General features: G+C 42.9%; 1 protein-coding gene across 2 annotated transcripts in view; it reads left to right on the top strand.

Annotated features, from left to right (window-relative positions):
• Window positions 1-18,327, top strand: part of LOC111967754 (1-phosphatidylinositol 4,5-bisphosphate phosphodiesterase epsilon-1-like) — a 98,450-nt gene that overhangs the window by 54,019 nt on the left and 26,104 nt on the right. For both annotated transcript variants that reach the window (XM_023993082.2, XM_023993083.2), the window contains exons 6-16: window positions 131-371; window positions 772-971; window positions 4,474-5,089; window positions 5,337-5,486; window positions 5,594-5,711; window positions 11,680-11,794; window positions 12,056-12,178; window positions 12,730-12,866; window positions 17,330-17,568; window positions 17,768-17,829; window positions 17,948-18,113. In XM_023993082.2, the coding sequence (XP_023848850.1) occupies window positions 131-371; window positions 772-971; window positions 4,474-5,089; window positions 5,337-5,486; window positions 5,594-5,711; window positions 11,680-11,794; window positions 12,056-12,178; window positions 12,730-12,866; window positions 17,330-17,568; window positions 17,768-17,829; window positions 17,948-18,113 (2,167 nt within the window). The remainder of the gene's footprint in view (window positions 1-130; window positions 372-771; window positions 972-4,473; window positions 5,090-5,336; window positions 5,487-5,593; window positions 5,712-11,679; window positions 11,795-12,055; window positions 12,179-12,729; window positions 12,867-17,329; window positions 17,569-17,767; window positions 17,830-17,947; window positions 18,114-18,327) is intronic.

Below are 18,327 nucleotides of genomic sequence, written 5' to 3' on the forward strand. Positions count from 1 at the left end.
CAGTATCTGTCAATGTTCATATTCAGAACACACCTATTGAAAGTCTTTCCGGATAAGTGTCTTCTACAATGTACAAAAACAATGTAGATAAGATGTGGTTAGATCAATATGGAATGATTCTCTGCTCCAGGTCTCGTAAAGTGCTGAAGATGTGGCAGTTCATGGACCAGTCAGACATTGAGACCATGCGCAGCCTGAAAGATGCCATGGCGCAGCACAAGTCTTTGTCCGAGTACAGGAAGGTGGCACTTAACATCCCAGGGTGCAAGGTGGTGCCCTTCTGTGGCGTCTTCCTCAAAGAGCTGAGTGACGCGCTGGATGGGGCCGCCAGCATTATCAGCCTGCGCCACTCACCGCACGACTCGCCAGAGGTAAAGAAGTGGGCCAGGCCCAGGCTTGCATGCCAGGCTTGTAGCATAGTGGGTGACTAAAGCTAGGTGTACAGACAACACCTGCCATCACCCTAAAGCTCTGAACACAGCTTTGATGGCTCTGCCGAAACCTGTTTTCGCTTTGTCATTGAGGTGTGTGTGTGTATTGATAAAAATATACATTTTCATTATTTTTAGATTAAGGCTGTAACGTAACAAAATGTGGAAAARGGGAAGGTGTCTGAATACTTTGATGGCGCTTCCGAAACAAGCAGTTTGACTATATAAACAAGCAGTTTGGCTATGTACACTTTACATTTAATTGCTGTTATACCTGTGTAGTAAAACTGTTATTACAACAGTAACAGGTTCACTTTACCCTGTGTTTCTCTTTGTGTAGTTTGTGACGGACTACGGCGGGCAGGAGCACTTTCTGCAGAGGGTGGGGCCAGACGGACTGCACAGCCACGAGAAGGAGGCCACGGTCAGTAACATCCTGCAGATCATCCGCTCCTGCAACCGCAGTCTGGAGACGGAGAATGGGGGCCACCACAAAGGCTTCTCCACCTCTCACAGGAACTATTTCATGGACAGGAACCAGTAAGTGACAGGATCAGGAAGGATCTGATCCCCAAATCCTAACCTTGACTTGTAGGGGGAAAACACAAAACTGACCTAAGATCAGGGCTAATCCTAAAGTGTCAGGGAGAATATTGAGTCAATCCATTCCTCTCGCCATTATACTGTGATAGCGTTCATCTAGTCTTCCCTCTACTTGAGTACACCACTCTACTGCATATTTAATGTCAGATTATCTGGGGACTGAGTTTATGATGTGAATTCTTTGTTGAGTCAATTTAAATAAATTCATTAGGCTCTAATCTATGGATTTCACATGACTGGGAATACAGATATGCATCTGTTGGTCACATATCTTTTAAAAAAAGGTAAGTGTGAGGATCAGAAAACCGGTGTGACCAACATTTGCCTCATGCAGCGTGACACATCTCCGTCGCATAGAGTTGATCAAGCTGTTGATTRTGGCCTGTGGAATGTTGTCCCACTCCTCTTCAATGGCTGTGCGAAGTTGCTGGATATTGTCGGAAACTGGAAAACACTGTCGTTAAACGTCAATCCAGAGCATTCCAAACGTGCTCAATGGGTGACATGTCTGGTGAATATGCAGGCCATTTGAAAAACTGGGACATTTTCCGCATCCAGGAGTTGTGTACAGATCTTTTCGGCATAGGGCCGTGCATTATCGTGCTGAAACATGAGGTGATTGGGGAGGATGACTGGCACAACAATGGCCTCAGGATTTCTTAAAGGTGTTTCTGTGCATTAAAATTGCCATCGATAAAATGCAGTTGTGTTCATTGTCTGTAGCTTAAACCTGCCCACACTGTAACCCCACCGGCACCATGGGGCTCTCTGTTCACAACGTTGACATCAGCAAACCACTTGACCACACCGCCATACACGTGGTCTGCTGTTGTGAGGCCGGTTGGAAGTACTGCCAAATTCTCTAAAACGACGTTGGAGGCAGCTTATGGTACAGAAATTAACATTAAATTCTCTGGCAACAGGTCTGGTGGATATACCTGCAGTCAGCATGCCAATTGCATTCTCCTTCAACTTGAGGCATCTGTGGCATTTTGTTGTGACAAAACTGCACATTTTAGTGGCCTTTTATTGTCCCCAGCACAAGGTGCACCTGTGTAAAGATCCTGCTGTTTAATCAGATTCTTGATATGCCACACCTGTCAGGAGGATGGATTATTTTGACAAAGTTGAAATGCTCACTAACAGGGATTTAAACAAATTTGTGCACAATTTGAGCGAAATAAGCTTTTTGTGCGTATGGAGAATGTCTGTTTCAGATCATGAAACATGAACATGAAACATCGGACCAACTGTAAACATAAGTATTCAGACCCTTTGCTATGACTTGAAATTGAGCGCAGGTGCAGCCTGTTTCYATTGATCATCCTTGATGTTTCTACAACTTGATTGGAGTCCACCTGTGGTAAATTCAATTGATTGGACATGATTTGTCCCGTGTGGCTCAGTTGGTAGAGCATGGCGCTTGCAACGCCAGGGTTGTGGGTTCATTCCCCACGGGGGGACCAGGATGAATATGTATGAACTTTCCAATTTGTAAGTCGCTCTGGATAAGAGCKTCTGCTAAATGACTTAAATGTTAAATTTGGAAAGGCACACACCTGTCTATATAAGGTCCCACAGTTGACAGTGCATGTCAGAGCAAAAACCAAGCCATGAGGTCGAAGAARTTGTCCGTAGAGCTCCGAGACAGRATTGTGTCGAGGCATAGATCTGGGGAAGGGTACCAACAAATTTATGAAGCATTGAAGGTCCCCAAGAACACAGTGGCCTCCATCATTCATAAATGTAATACGTTTGGAACCACCAAGACTCTTTACCGAGTGGCCAGCTCTTGGAACTGAGCAAGAAGGCMTTGGTCAGGGAGGTGACCAAGAACCCGATGGTCACTCTGACAGAGCTCCAGAGATCTGTGGAGATACGAGAAACTTCCAGAAGGACAAACATCTCTCCAGCACTCCACCAATCAGGCCTTTATGGTAGAGTGGCCAGACGGAAGCCACTCCTCAGTAAAAGCCACATGACAGCCCGCTTGGAGTTTTCCAAAAGGTACCTAAGGACTCTCAGATCATGAGAAAGAAGATTCTCTGGTCTGATGAAACCAAGATTGAACTCCAAGCGTCTTGTCTGSAGGAAACCTGGAACAATCCCTACGGTGAAGCATGGTGGTGGCAGCATCATGCTGTGGGGATGTTTTTTCAGTGGCAGGGACTGGGAGAYTARTCAGGWTTGAGGGAAAGATGAATGGAGCAAAGTACAGAGATATCCTTGACAAAAACCTGCTCCAGAGCGCTCAGGACCTCGGACTTGGGTGACGGTTCACYTTCCAACAGGACAAMGACCCTAAGAATACAACCAAGACAACGCAGAAGAGGCTTCGGGACAAGTCTCTGAATGTCCTTGAGTGGCCCAGCCAGATCCCGGACTTGAACCCGATCGAACATCTCTGGAGAGACCTGAGAATAGCTGTGCAGCGATGCTCCCTGACAGAGCTTGAGAAGATCTGCTGAGAAGAATGGGAGAAACTCCCCAAATACAGGTGTGCCAAGCTTGTGGCATCATACCCAAGAAGACTTGAGGCTTTAATCGCTGCCAAAGGTGCTTCAGCAAAGTACTGAGTAAAGGGTCTGAATACGTATGTAAATGTGATATTTCCGTGTTTTCTTTTCTCTCGTAAAATTTCAAACATTTCCAAACCTGTTTTTGCTTTGTCATTATGGGGTATTGTGTGTAGATTGAGGGGTAAAACAGTTTAATCCATTTTAGAGTAAGGCTGTAAAAGTCAAGGGGTYTGAATACCGAATGCACTGTGTATTTTTGTTCAGTGTAGTTTCCTGAMCCTGATGGGAGATCTGTTTGTCCTCTGGGTGGAAAAAGCCTCTGATTTATGACCCCAGTTTCTGAACGGAGGGGCCTCTGGATCCAGTCTATGGTTTTCTATGGAAGTTCTCTCAACAAGGCTCAACAAGGCTGAAGGAAAGATGAGGGCGAATGTGACACSTCTCATCCTTCTTTTACTCTTCTGTTTTACTATTTGTAGCTAGACACTTCCTGACTTTTTCTCTCTGCTCTTCCTCCCGCCACCGTAGCTCTTTCAGGAGCAGGTCTGATTCGAACCATGACTGCCGTTTTTAGAGGTTTCCCACTAACTAACTTTGCTTTAATTGTATGAGTAGAATTTGCTATTACAATTGCATGGTGCTTTTTATGCTTGTTCAACTATACTAAACGTTTTAAAAACAGTTGAACTGTTTGAGACTGTTGCGTTCAATGGATTTGCTATCCTCAAAGTGATGTTCTTTAGGTAGATAACATGGCTGGGATGTGTTACACTCATTGAATAGAAGTTGGTGATGAGACAATTTCCTCTATGTCCTAGAGAAGAGACAGATTGAAGTGTTGATGACAACTATTAACTATTATCTATTGTTTGATGTTCTGCTTATCTATTTCATGTCCTCCCGATTCTTCATCCTCCCAGCAGGTTTGTGGAGGGGGACCTGTCTGAGCAGGCTAAAGAGGTGGCATTCCAGGGCACCGATGAGACCCACCGGGCCTTTAGCCACGGCACGGAGCTCATCCCCTGGTACGTGCTCTCCCTCCAGCCTGACGTCCACCAGTTCCTCCTGCAGGGATCCACCGTCATCCACTACGACCAGGAGAGCCACCTCGCCGCTCGCTGCTTCCTCCGCCTGGAGCCCGACAACTGCTTTCTGACCTGGGCTAATCCCCAGAGCGGCAGCCCCCCCACAGATCCCCCAGGCCTGGGTCAACCCGTAGTGAGCGGCCTGGCGGAGGGCCTGCTGGACCTCTCTGTGGTCAAGGCTGTGTTCATGGGCCACCAGGGGGTGGACATGTTTGCTGTGTGTCTGCAGAACAAGCTGTGTAACACCATGAGCGCCGAGGAGAATGGGGTCAGTCTGCTCTACGGGCTCCATACTACAGACAACAGGCTACTGCACTTTGTGGCCCCCAGGCACACAGCCTGCATACTGTATGAGGGCCTGGTGGAGCTGGTCAACGCCATGAGGAAGCTGAAGAAGTTCCCCGATAAGAGGCTGCACTGGCTCAGGAGGCAGTACGTCCGCCTCTATTGGGTAAAAAATGACTTAATTTAGATTGTAGTGGATAATAAGGAATATTGACTCAGTCTATAATACACAAGTATGTAGAATATATATGTCCTGGGAATCAATACTCAAAAGGGAAACAGTGAGCCTCTGTAACATGAGCACAGATGCAAGGAAGATCATTTTGGCTCACTTAATGCCAATAAACCTTGAGTGMGCAATCTCCTCAGACTGCTGTGTGGTGCGTTTGTTTGTCATCTCCCATCTACAATAGGAGGAGGGCAGGTACGAGGGTCCCACCCTAGCTCAGGCCATCAGGCTGTTTGGGGGGCGGTGCTGGAACATGGGCACAGAGGGCACAGAGAAGCCCAGCGCGCAGAAGAACAGCTCCACCACCAAGAAGAAGAAGAATGCTCTCGTCAGGGTTAGGAGAAATATTTWAAAAATAGTCTTAGTTTGAGAAATATAGTCTTAATTTTTTTCTAMGTTTAATGAAGATTTGTGTCATTGAGTGTTTCATAAATCACACAGAAATACAGCGGGGACGCTACCGATGACGAGACGCGCCAACGTAAAACCAAGAGCTGCAAGGACACCCTGTGCAGAAACGGGCCGGAGCTATATGACAGCGTGCACCAGGAAGAGTTAGGTAACCTGTCTATTAGTATTTTATTAGGATCCCCATTAGYTGTTGCCAAGAYRGCATGTTCTGGACTTGGGGCTATGAAGAGACCCCTGGTGGCATGTCATGTACTGATTGAACAGACAGTTTGGTAGTTTMAATACGTCAATATCGCTCACAAAGACCAAGGCCCTATACTACTAATGTAGTTTGAGGAGTTAGYGAGGTWACTTTGGTCAACTCTGAGTTCAACTTGGGATAACTGGTACCAYGGAAGTRGCTAAACTTTTAGCCAGGTACATTTCTACGGCAACGGATCCTTCAGATCTAACCTGCTCCATGGCAGGCTACCTCGGGGCTAACTATTGCCTGGAATGTATTTTTTATTTAATCTTTATTTAACTAGGCAAGTCAGTTAAGAATAAATTCTTATTTACAGTGATGGCCTACCCTGGCCAAACCCTAATCCGGACAACGCTGGGCCAATTGTGCGCCGACCTATGAGACTCCCAATCACGGCCTGTTGTGATACAGCCTGGAATCAAACCAGGGTCTGTAGTGACTCCTCTAGCACTAAGATGAAGTGCCTTAGACCGCTGCACCACTCGGGAAGCCCGACGTTGAATTGCATAGAATTCTATGTCGGGCAGAAATGAGCGTTTGAATCAGGAAAGTTTCCCCTCACGACCTCTAAAAGCCAGAATGTTGAGTAAAATTATTTTTTAACATACTTTACCGGTTGGCCCTTTTGGTGGTAGKAATGTGAGACAATATATCTACAGGAAAGTATCGTTACATTAACGCTGGAAATGCATTCAGATTTCTATCACCTTAAGCAAATTTTTTATTTATACCTAAAATTCCAAATCAAATAGCTAAATGATCCTTGGTATGACCATCTTAAAACAATTCCATATATCAGTTTAGTAGAACCCACACCCGTGCTGCTCTGATCTGGGCAATAACTGTAATTTGCTAATTTTGTTCTTTGCAGCACTTGACCATATAACTGGGCAGCAGTCTAGGAGTAATAAAACTAGGGCCTGTAGAACGTGTTTGGTCGATTGAGATGTAAAGAAAGCACAGCAGGGCTTTGTCAAGTACCGACCTTTCCCCATCTTAGCAACCGTTGAATCAATATGTTTTGACCATGTCAGTTTACAATCTAGGTTTACATCAAGCAGTTTAGTCTCAACTTGCTCAATTGCCAYATTCATCACTAGATTTAGATTAGGTTTATTACACCATATCTCACAATTATTCAGAGACATGCAACTGTCCTCCCATGCACTCCCCTATATATTTATTTGGACAGTGAAACTAAAATGTTTAATTTGGCTTTATACTCCAGCATTCTTTGTGGCGATGGTAAAGAATGTAGGTCACCTTTTATTTGAGGGTATTTTCATTTACATTTACATTTAAGTCATTTAGCAGACGCTCTTATCCAGAGCGACTTACAAATTGGTGCATTCACCTTATGATATATTTTCATACATATCTGTTTTACCTAGGGCTGTGACAGTCATGGATTTTGGATGATGCTAATTGGCTAGCCAGATGTCCACGGTCTCCGTAATAACGGTTTGAATAGTAAAAAATATATCCACTACTAGTCAAAAGTTTGGACACACCTACTCATTCCAGGGTTTGTYTTTATTTTTRMTATTTTCTMCATTGTAGAATAATAGTGAAGACATCAAAACTATGAAATAACACAATCATGTAGTAACCAAAAAAAGTGTTAAACAAATCAAAATAGATTTGAGATTCTTCAAAGTAGCCACCCTTTGCCTTGATGATAGCTTTGGCACCTCTTTGGCATTCTCTCAACTAGCTTCATGTGGTGTCACCTGGAATGCATTTCAATCAACAGGTGAACCTTGTTTAAAGTTAATTTGTGGAATTTATTTCCTTAATGTGTTTTAGCCAATCAGTTGTGTGTGACAAGGTAGGGGGTATATAAAAGATAGCCCTATTTGGTATAAGACCAAGTCCATATGGCAAGAACCACTCAAATAACAAAGAGAAATGACAGTCCATCATTACTTTAAGACATGAAGGTCAGTCAATCCGAAATCTCAAGAACTTTGAAAGTTTCTTCAAGTGCAGTCGCAAAAACTATCAAGTACAATGATGAAACTCTCTCATGAGGACCGCCACAGGAAAGGAAAACCCAGAGTTACTCTGCTGCAAAGGATAATTCATTAGAGTTAGCAGTCTCAGAAATTGCAGCCGCAAATAAATGCTTCAGAGTTAAGTAACAGACACATCTCAACAGTTCAGAGGGGACTGCGTGAAACAGGCCTTCTAGGTCGAATTGCTGCAAAGAAACCTACCAAAGGACACCAATAAGAAGAAGAGACTTGCTTGGGCCAAGAAACACGAGCAATGGACATTAGACCAGTGGAAATCTGTCCTTTAGTCTGACGAGTCCAAATGTAAGATTTTTGGTTCCAACCGCCGTGTTTTGTGAGACGCAGTGTAGGTGAACGGATGATCTCCGCATGTGTGGTTCCCACCGTGAAGCATGAGGAGTTGTGGGGTGCTTTGCTTATGACACTGTCTGTTATTTAGAATTCAAGGCACACTTAACCTGTATCTGCAGCGATATGCCATCCATCTGGTTTGCACTTAGTTGGACTATCATTTTGTTTTTCAACAGGACAATGACCCCAACACACCTCCAGGCTGTGTAGGGGCTATTTGACCAAGAAGGAGAGTGATGGAGTGCTGCATCAGATGACCTGGCCTCCACAATCACCCGACCTCAACCCAATTGAGATGGTTTGGGATGAGTTGGACTGCAAAGTAAAGGAAAAGCAGCCAACAAGTGCTCAGCATATGTGGGAACTCCTTCAAGACTGTTGGAAAGCCTTCCTCATTATACTTAAATACATTTTAAATTAAAAAATTAACTAGGCAAGTCAGTTAAGAATATATTCTTATTTACAATGACGACCTAGGAACAGTGGGTTAAATGTCGCCAGGTGTAYGGCGACAGAGGCAGAACAACAGATTTTAACCTTGTCAGCTCGGCGATTCGATCTGGCAASCTTTTTTAAATTTGTTATTTATTTTACCACTTTTTTCTCCCCAATTGGTAGTAGTTAGTCTTGTCTCATCGCTGCAACTCCCGTACGGACTCGGGAGAGGCGAAGGTCGAGAGCCATGCATCCTCCGAAACAGAACCCAACCAAGCCGCATTGCTTCTTGGCACAATGCACATCCAACCCGGAAGCCAGCCGCACCAATGTGTCGAAGGAAACACCGTACACCTGGCGACCTGGTCAGCGTGCACTGCGCCCGGCCCGCCACAGGAGTCGCTACTGCGCGATCAGACAAGGATATCCCTGCCGCCCAAACCCTCCCTAACCCGGACGACGCTGGGCCAATTGTGCACCGCCCCATGGGCCTCCCAGTCGCGGCCGGCTGCGACAGAGCCTGGCCTCGAACCCAGAATCTCTGGTGGCACGATCTGGCAACCTTTCGGTTACTGGCCCAACGCTCTAACCACTAGGCTACCTGCCACTCAGGAAGTTGGTTGAGAGAATGCCAAGAGTGTGCAAAGCTGTCATCAAGGCGAAGGATAGGTACTTTGAAGAATCTCAAATCTATTTTGATTCGTTTAACACTTTTTTGGTTACTACATGATTCCATATGTGTTATTTCATAGTTTTGTTGTCTTCCCTATTATTCTACAATGTACAAAATGGTAAAATAAAGAAGACCCCTTGAATGAATAGGTGTCCAAACTTTTGACTGGTATTGTATATAATCATGAATCGTGAATAATAACTGAAAGTTACAGATGCCCAAAAAAAACATGTTAACCTCTCACCATTAGCATTTTTTTGTGATTTTTGTGCTAACTTTTTTCACTCATCACTTTTCAAGGTTCAGTTATGATCATCTGTTATCATGGTAGCATCCTCATGAATGTAGAAGAATTATATTCTTATTTACAATAAGTGATTCCAAAATGACACCATACATTATTTACCATGAATTTTTATTGGGCACAACATAATCCGAAACCCAACCAAAACAAACTGCAAATGCATCCAACAAGTTTGTAGAGTCAGATGGTTGATGTAGTCATTGCATGCTAGGAATATGGAACCAAATACTAAACCTTTGACTAAATGTAATACACTAAGTGATTTTGTCCAAATACTTATGACGCCTTCAATTGGGGGGACTAGATACACAGTGCTTTAATTTCCAAACGGTGAAACAGTGCCTTCAAAAAGTATTCACACCCTTTGACTTTTTCCACATTTTGTTGTGTTACAGCCTGAATTTAAAATGGAATACATTTAGATTTTTGGTCACTGGCCCACACACAATATCCTATAATGTCAAAGTGGAATTATGTTTTTCAAAATCTTAAAAATTAAGTTCAGGAGCAAAAATGTGCATAAGTTGCATGGACTCTGTGTGCAATAAGTGTTTAACATTGTTTTTGAATGACTACCTCATCTCTGTACCCCACACATCCAATTATCTGTAAGGTCCCTTCTGTCGAGCAGTGAATTTCAAACACTGATTCAACCACAAAGACCAGGGAGGTTTTCCAATGCCTCGCAAAGAAGGGCACCTATTGGTAGATGGGTACAAATTTAAAAAAGCAGATATTGAATATCCCTTTCAGCATGGTGAAGTTATAAATTACACTTTGGGTGTATCAATACACCTAGTCACTACGAAGTTACAGGCATCCTTCCTAACTCAGTTGCCGGAGAGGAAGGAAACCGCTCAGGGATTTCACCATGAGGCCAATGGTGACTTTAAACAGTTAGAGTTGAATGGCTGTGATAGAAAAACCTGAGGATGGATCAACAACATTGTAGTTACTCCACAATACTAACCTGAATGATAGAGTGAAAAGGAAGCCTGTACAGAATAAAAATATTCCCAAACATGCATCCTGTTTGCAACAAGGCAATACTGCCAAAAATGTGGCAAGAAATTAACATTTTGGCCTGAATACAAAGTGTTATGTTTGGAGCAAATCCAATACAACACATTACGGAGTGCCACTCTATATTTTCGAGCATAGTGGTGGCTGCATCATGTTATGGGTATGCTTGTAATCATTAAGGAGTGRAGTTTTTCAGGATAAAAGGGAAACGGAATGGAGCTAAGCACAGGTAAAATCCTAGAGGAAAATGTTGTTCAGTCTGCTTTCCACCAGACACTGGGAGATGAATTCACCTTTCAGCAGGACAATAACCAAAAACACAAGGACAAATCTTCACTAGAGTTTCTTACCAAGAAGACAGTAAGTGTTCCTGAATGTCCGAGTTACGGTTTTGACTTAATCTACTTGAAAATCTATGGGAAGACCTGAGAAATGGTTTAGCAATGACCAACAACCAGTTAGACAGAGCTTGAAGAATTTTGAAAATAATAATGGGCAAATATTGCACAATCCAGGTGTGGAATGCTCTTAGATTTTACTGGAAAGACTCACAGCTAATTGCTGCCAAAAGTCTTTCTACAAAGTATTGACTCAGGGGTGTGCAATTGTATGTGAATTTGATTTTTGTGTTTAATTTCTAAAAACAGGTTTTCACTTTGTCATTTTGGGGTATTGTGTAAAGATGGGTGAGGGGGAAAAAATCTATTTAATCCATTTTGAATTCAGGCTGTACAACAACAAAAATGTGCATTAAGTCCAGGGGTATGAATACYTTCTGAAAGCACTGTATGTATGAAAATACCCTCAAATTAAAGGTGACCTTCTGTCCTGTCGCCTCCATATATAAATAATTTGATCTCAAATGCAAAATRCTGGAGTATAGAGCCAAATTAAATGTTTTAGCTTCACTGTCCAAATAAATACGTAGGAGAGTGTACCATCCTTATGTTTTATAGGGAGGGACACAAAAATGTGAATACTTACATTTCATTTCTCCTTTGGAATCCTGTAGTTCACTGTGTTTAACCATTTATACTGTGTGTGTAACTCTGTACTTTATTGATTCCATAGAGGACKGCTTCCCTGGACCCTTCCCCCCACCGAGCTGTAAGAGCCCTGGTTCCCTGGCCTCTGGTTCCCTGGCCGCCTCCCCCATCCTCTCAGGCAGCACCAAGGCCCAGCMAGGGTAAGACACAAAACCTGACCCCAGGCCTGTTCATAAGGGTAAAAACTGCCTTTCTTTCACTCTGGTTTATAATTAATCTGTAAACCTAGTGTCAAATACTTACATGTAAACCTACTCATACTGTGAACCTTGTACCAAATACTTTATTTAATCGTCTTTATCTACAATATAAAATCATTTTTAAATGTGTGTTTAACTTGTTTTTAAATGTGTTTTTAACTTGGAACAGTCACCAATCCCTCTCCTCTTGTCCCTGTGTAGTGCATGGAGCAGCAAGAGCTGGCACGGCCTAGGGAAGGGCTTCTTCAAGGGCTTCCAGGACCTCATGAGCTCTGACAGCACTATGAGCTTCATCGAGTTCGTCGAGCTCTTCAAGTCTTTCAGGTCTTTCATCCAACTTCCGACCTCCTCTCTTTACAGTATACAGTAACTATAGTCGCTCTGGATAAGAGCGTCTGCTAAATGACTTAAATGTAATGTAAATGTAAATGTATATAGGAACAGTAACTATACAAGTCCATGGTAGTGATTTAAATTCAATATGCCTCTGTTAATCATTCCCACTGGGAAGGCAGAAGGATTTCTCAAAGGATAAGAGCACAATTATGTGCTGTGTATATCGTCCCCACACTATACAACACATAGGCCTGCTGTACTTTMATAATACATACAGGATATAGAAATTGCATTCCATTCAGACATTCAGAAGAAGCTTTGACAAATCCAACCAATCTTTCCGAAGGTTGTTTTGTAAAAGACACACAGGGTTCTTCTGCGGTTTCTCTCAGTTGAAAACAGACTAAGGCCTCACACGAAACATGTAATAATTACAAAACCATAGCATTGTCCACTCCYATTGTCCCCCAAGAGTGGATAATAATTTCCCTCTCTTGTCAATTGAATGTAAAAGCCCTTGTTCTTGTTTTGATGTGCAGCATTCGGAGCCGTAAAGACCTGAAGGAGCTGTTTGACACCTACGCCGTTCCTTGCAGTAGTTCTGGCCCAGAGTCTGCCCCCCTCTACACCACCCTGAGGATTGACGACAAGGACACGGGCCTGCAGCCTGACCTAGGTATGTCTCTCACATTGTCTTACTGTAACCCTATGTGTTTGTCTGTGACTGTGTGAGTGGTTTGCATTTGGTACTRTTCAGTCATTGTTTAAAAGTTACATTTTTTTTTTTTTAAAGCAAAAATATAAGGTCAGAACGTATATACAACACCAGTCAAAAGTTTGGACACACCTACTCATTCAAGGTTTTTTCTTTATTTTTACTATTTTCTAAGTTGTAGAATGATAGTTTTGATGTCTTCACTATGAAATAACACGTATGGAATCATGTAGTAACCAAAATATAGTAACCAAAATATGTAGTATATGTAGTAACCAAACTATATGTATGTGTATATATATATATATGTGTGTATATATATGTATATATACACTGCTCAAAAAAATAAAGGGAACACTTAAATAACACAATGTAACTCCAAGTCAATCACACTTCTGTGAAATCAAACTGTCCACTTAGGAAGCAACACTGATTGACAATAAATTTCACATGCTGTTGTGCAAATGGAATAGACAAAAGGTGGAAATTATAGTCAATTAGCAAGACACCCCAATAAAGGAGTGGTTCTGCAGGTGGTGACCACAGACCACTTCTCAGTTCCTATGCTTCCTGGATGATGTTTTGGTCACTTTTGAATGCTGGCGGTGCTTTCACTCTAGTGGTAGCATGAGACGGAGTCTACAACCCACACAAGTGGCTCAGGTAGTGCAGCTCATCCAGGATGGCACATCAATGCGAGCTGTGGCAAGAAGGTTTGCTGTGTCTTGTCAGCGTAGTGTCCAGAGCATGGAGCGCTACCAGGAGACAGGCCAGTACAACAGGAGACGTGGAGAATGCCGTAGGAGGGCAAACAACCCAGCAGCAGGACCGCTACCTCCGCCTTTGTGCAAGGAGGAGCACTATATACATATGTATATACATACATACATACATACATACATACATACATACATACATACATACATACATACATACATACATACATACAACATAAAGTCCTTTTTCAGGACCCTGTCTTTCAAAGATAATTCGGAAAAATCCAAATAACTTCACAGATCTTCATTGTAAAGTGTTTAAACACTGTTTCCTATGCTTGTTCAATGAACCATAACCAATTAATGAACATGCACCTGTGGACCGGTCGTTAAGACACTAACAGCTTTAGACAGTAAGCAATTAACCTGTCTAGCCCCTGGGTTCCGCTAGCGAACCCCCCCCCCACACATTCCACTGAAAAGGCGAAATTCATAAAATATTTTGTAACTTTCACACATTAACAAGTCCAATACAGAAAATGAAAGATAAACATCTTGTGAATCCAGCCAACATGTCCGATTTTTAAAAATGTTTTACGGCGAAAACACCACGTATATTTATGTTAGCTCACCACCAAATACAAAAAAGCACAGACATTTTTTCACAGCACAGGTAGCTTGCACAAAACCGACCAAATAGAGATAGAATTAGTCACTAACCAAGAAACAACTTCATCAGATGACAGTCTTATAACATGTTATACAATAAATCTATGTTTTCGAAAATGTGCATATTTCAGGTATAAATCATAGTTTTACATTGCAGCTACAATCACAAATAGCACCGAAGCAGCTAGAACAATTACAGAGACCAACGTGAAATACCTAATATCTCATCATAAAACATTTATGAAAAATACATGATGTACAGCAAATGAAAGATAAACATCTTGTGAATCCAGCAATATTTCAGATTTTTTAAGTGTTTTACAGCGAAAACACAATATAGCATTATATTAGCTTACCACAATAGCCAAAAACACAACCCATTTATCAGCAAAAGTTAGCGATCGCAAAAAACAGCAAAAGATATATAATTTTTTCACTAACCTTGACAACCTTCATCAGATGACAGTCCTATAACATCAGGTTATACAATACACTTATGCTTTGTTCGAAAATGTGCATATTTAGAGCTGAAATCCGTGGTTATACATTGTGAAAACGTAGCAACTTTTTCCCAGAATCTCCGGATATATTTCTGACATCACCTAATCTGACCAAATAACTCATCATAAACTTTACTAAAAATACATGTTGGATAGCAAATGAAAGATGCACTAGTTCTTAATGCAATCGCCGCGTTAGAATTCTAAAAATAACTTTAGTACGACATACAGCTTACGTTTTAGCGAGACAGCGCCTGCAATGAGGGCGAAAATAGTACTAAACATTTCCACAGAAATACGAAATAACATCATAAATGGTTCCTACTTTTGCTGAGCTTCCATCAGAATCTTGTACAAGGGTCCTTTGTCCAGAACAATCGTTGTTTGGTTTTAGAATGTCCTTTTCTCCTGTCGAATTAGCAACCAAAGCTAGCCAAGTGGCGCGAAGCTGTCCATCATCACCAAACGCAGAGAACGGGAAAGCCAAAACTCCCGATAAACTTTCAATAATCTGATAAACTATATTGAAAAACATACTTTACGATGATATTATCACATTTATCAAATAAATCAAAGCCGGAGATATTAGCCGTCTATAACGAAAGCTTTTCAGAACGCAATCCAGGGTTCCTTCCGCGCCTTGCTGAACAAAGGAAATTTGGGGTCATGTCATTCCAAGAGCTCTCGTTTGACCTCAGATCAAGCTATACACCCATTTCACCTCTCACTGCCTGTTGACATCTAGTGGAAGGCGTATGAAGTGCATGTATATCCATAGATTTCAAGCAAATGAATAGGAAGGCCCTGGAACAGAGCCTCGATTTCAGATTTTTCACTTCCTGACAGGAAGTTTGCTGCAAAATGAGTTCTGTTTTACTCACAGATATAATTCAAACGGTTTTAGAAACTTGAGAGTGTTTTCTATCCAATAGTATAATAATATGCATTGTACGATCTAGAATAGAGTAGAGGCCGTTTAAATTGGGCACGATTTTATCCCAAGTGAAAATAGCGCCCCCTATCCCAAAGAAGTTTTAGGTCAAGTTAATGAAACTTAGGACACAAGAGTCCTTTCTACTGACTCTGAAAAACACCAAAAGAAAGATGCCCAGGGTCCCTGCTCATCTGCATGAACGTGCCTTAGGCATGCTGGAGGCATGGGACTGCAGATGTGGCCAGGGCAATAAATTGCAATGTCCGTACTGTGAGACGCCTAAGACAGCGCTACAGGGAGACAGGACAAACAGCTGATCGTCCTCACAGTGGCAGACCACGTGTAACAACACTGCACAGGATCGGTACATCCGAACATCACACTGCGGGACAGGTACAGGATGGCAACAACAACTGCCCGAGTTACACAAGGAATGCACAATCCCTCCATCAGTGCTCAGACTGTCCACAATAGGCTCATAGAGGCTGGACTGAGGTCTTGTAGGCCTGTTGTAAGGCAGGTCCTCACCAGACATCACTGGCAACAACGTCGCCTATGGGCACAAACCCACCGTTGCTGGACCAGACAGGACTGGCAAAAAGTGCTCTTCATTGACGAGTCGCGGTTTTGTCTCACCAGGGGTGATGGTTTGATTCGCGTTTATCGTCGAAGGAATGAGCGTTACACCGAGGCCTGTACTCTGGGGCGGGATCAATTTGGAGGTGGAGGGTCCGTTATGGTCTGGGGCGGTGTGTCACAGCATCATCGAACTGAGCTTGTTGTCATTGTCTGCAATCTCAACGCTGTGCGTTACAGGGACGACATCCTCCTCCCTCATGACATATTTTCATCCTCCTCCCTAACATGACCATCCAGCATGACAATGCCACCAGCCATACTGCTCATTCTCTGCGTGATTTCCTGCAAGACAGAAATGTCAGTGTTCTGCCATGGCCAGTGAAGAGCCCGGATCTCAATCCCATGGTGGTGCCTTGGTGGAAGAATAGGGTACAATCTCACAGCAAGAACTGGTAAATCTGGTGCTGTCCATGAGGAGGAGATGCACTGCAGTACTTAATGCAGCTGGTGGTCACACCAGATACTGACTGACTTTTGATTTTGACCTCCCTTTTGTTCAGGGACACAATATTCCATTTCTGTTCGTCACATGTCTGTGGAACTTGTTCAGTTTATGTCTCAGTTATTGAATCTTATGTTCATACAAATATTTACACATGTTAAGTTTGCTGAAAATAAACGCAGTTGACAGTGAGAGGACGCTTCTTTTTTTGCTGAGTTTATAACCATATACAATTTCAGTAGCACATGWCTTGTGATAAACTGTCCCGCCTCCACAATGGATTAGTCCACTCAGACAGGCGGGAATCAGACAGGTGTCTTGTACACCATGATTTTTGGTGCTACTGTTTGATTAAAGGAATGTCGGTCGAACAACAGCCTATCAACCAGTCGATTTAAATGGGGTCAGCCCTATCATAATGTTACATGCAGATTTAGATTAGTAAGCAACCCTGGGGAGTATTGGATGTTAATGTCTTAGTTAGGGAATGAATTCTAAAGATGYAGTTTTCCTGTCCTCCACAGACTTGCTGACCCGTAATGGATCGGACCTGGGCCTCTTCATCCGACCACGCCAGCAGACGTCGGAAAACCAGAAGCAGATCTCGGACGCCATTGCTGCAGCCAGCATCGTGACCAATGGGACGGGCGTGGAGAACGCCTCTCTAGGGGTGCTTGGGCTGGCCGTCCCACAGCTCAACGACTTCCTGGTGAACTGCCAGCGAAAACACCTGACCTACGACGAGATCCAAAGCATCATCCAGGTAGGCCTCATGGCTGGTCCACCAGGCCGAAATTGGATGTGTCTTACGGTCTGAAATCATCTGACATAATTTGATTTTGGAATGTAATGTCCCTTTAACTTGGGACATACTGTACAGAACACAGACGTGATGCAAGTAAGACTTGGAGTATTATATTCCTGTGATGTATTGTTCAATTGTTTTCCTTTGTCTCCCTCAGACATTTGAGCCTTGTGTAAGCGTACGTCAGATGGGTTGGATGTCCTTTGAAGGTTTTGCCAGGTACCTTAACTAACGTCATTTTTCATGGGAAATTAACTCAAGAAATTTGTCAAAGGAATTTTGAAATTACGTTCATGACCAGTTTAATTAGTGACCTTTTTCCTCAAATCCTCCCCAGGTTTCTGAYGGACAAGGAGAACTTTGCGTCTATGAACGAGGAGTCTCAGGTGAACGCGGAGGAGCTCCACTACCCAATGTCTTACTACTACATAGAGTCCTCTCACAACACGTACCTCACTGGACACCAGCTCAAAGGAGAGTCCTCCGTGGAGCTTTACAGCCAGGTGAGATCACCACTATCACCCTTTTAGATAACTGACGCAAGCAAACATATTTTCTCCCGGAAATGTACCTTTTCTAGTTTATTTGTGTAGGGGATTTCTAAGCATCGGATCAGTTTGACATCCTCAGTTTGGTTTGCCATAAGCAGGGCTAGGAGTTTTTCCAGACTGTGACCTGACCAGGAAAAACTCTGGGCTCCTACTGTACTATAAGATG

This window comes from Salvelinus sp. IW2-2015, linkage group LG8 (genome assembly GCF_002910315.2).
Source record: "Salvelinus sp. IW2-2015 linkage group LG8, ASM291031v2, whole genome shotgun sequence".
NCBI classification, from domain to species: domain Eukaryota; kingdom Metazoa; phylum Chordata; class Actinopteri; order Salmoniformes; family Salmonidae; genus Salvelinus; species Salvelinus sp. IW2-2015.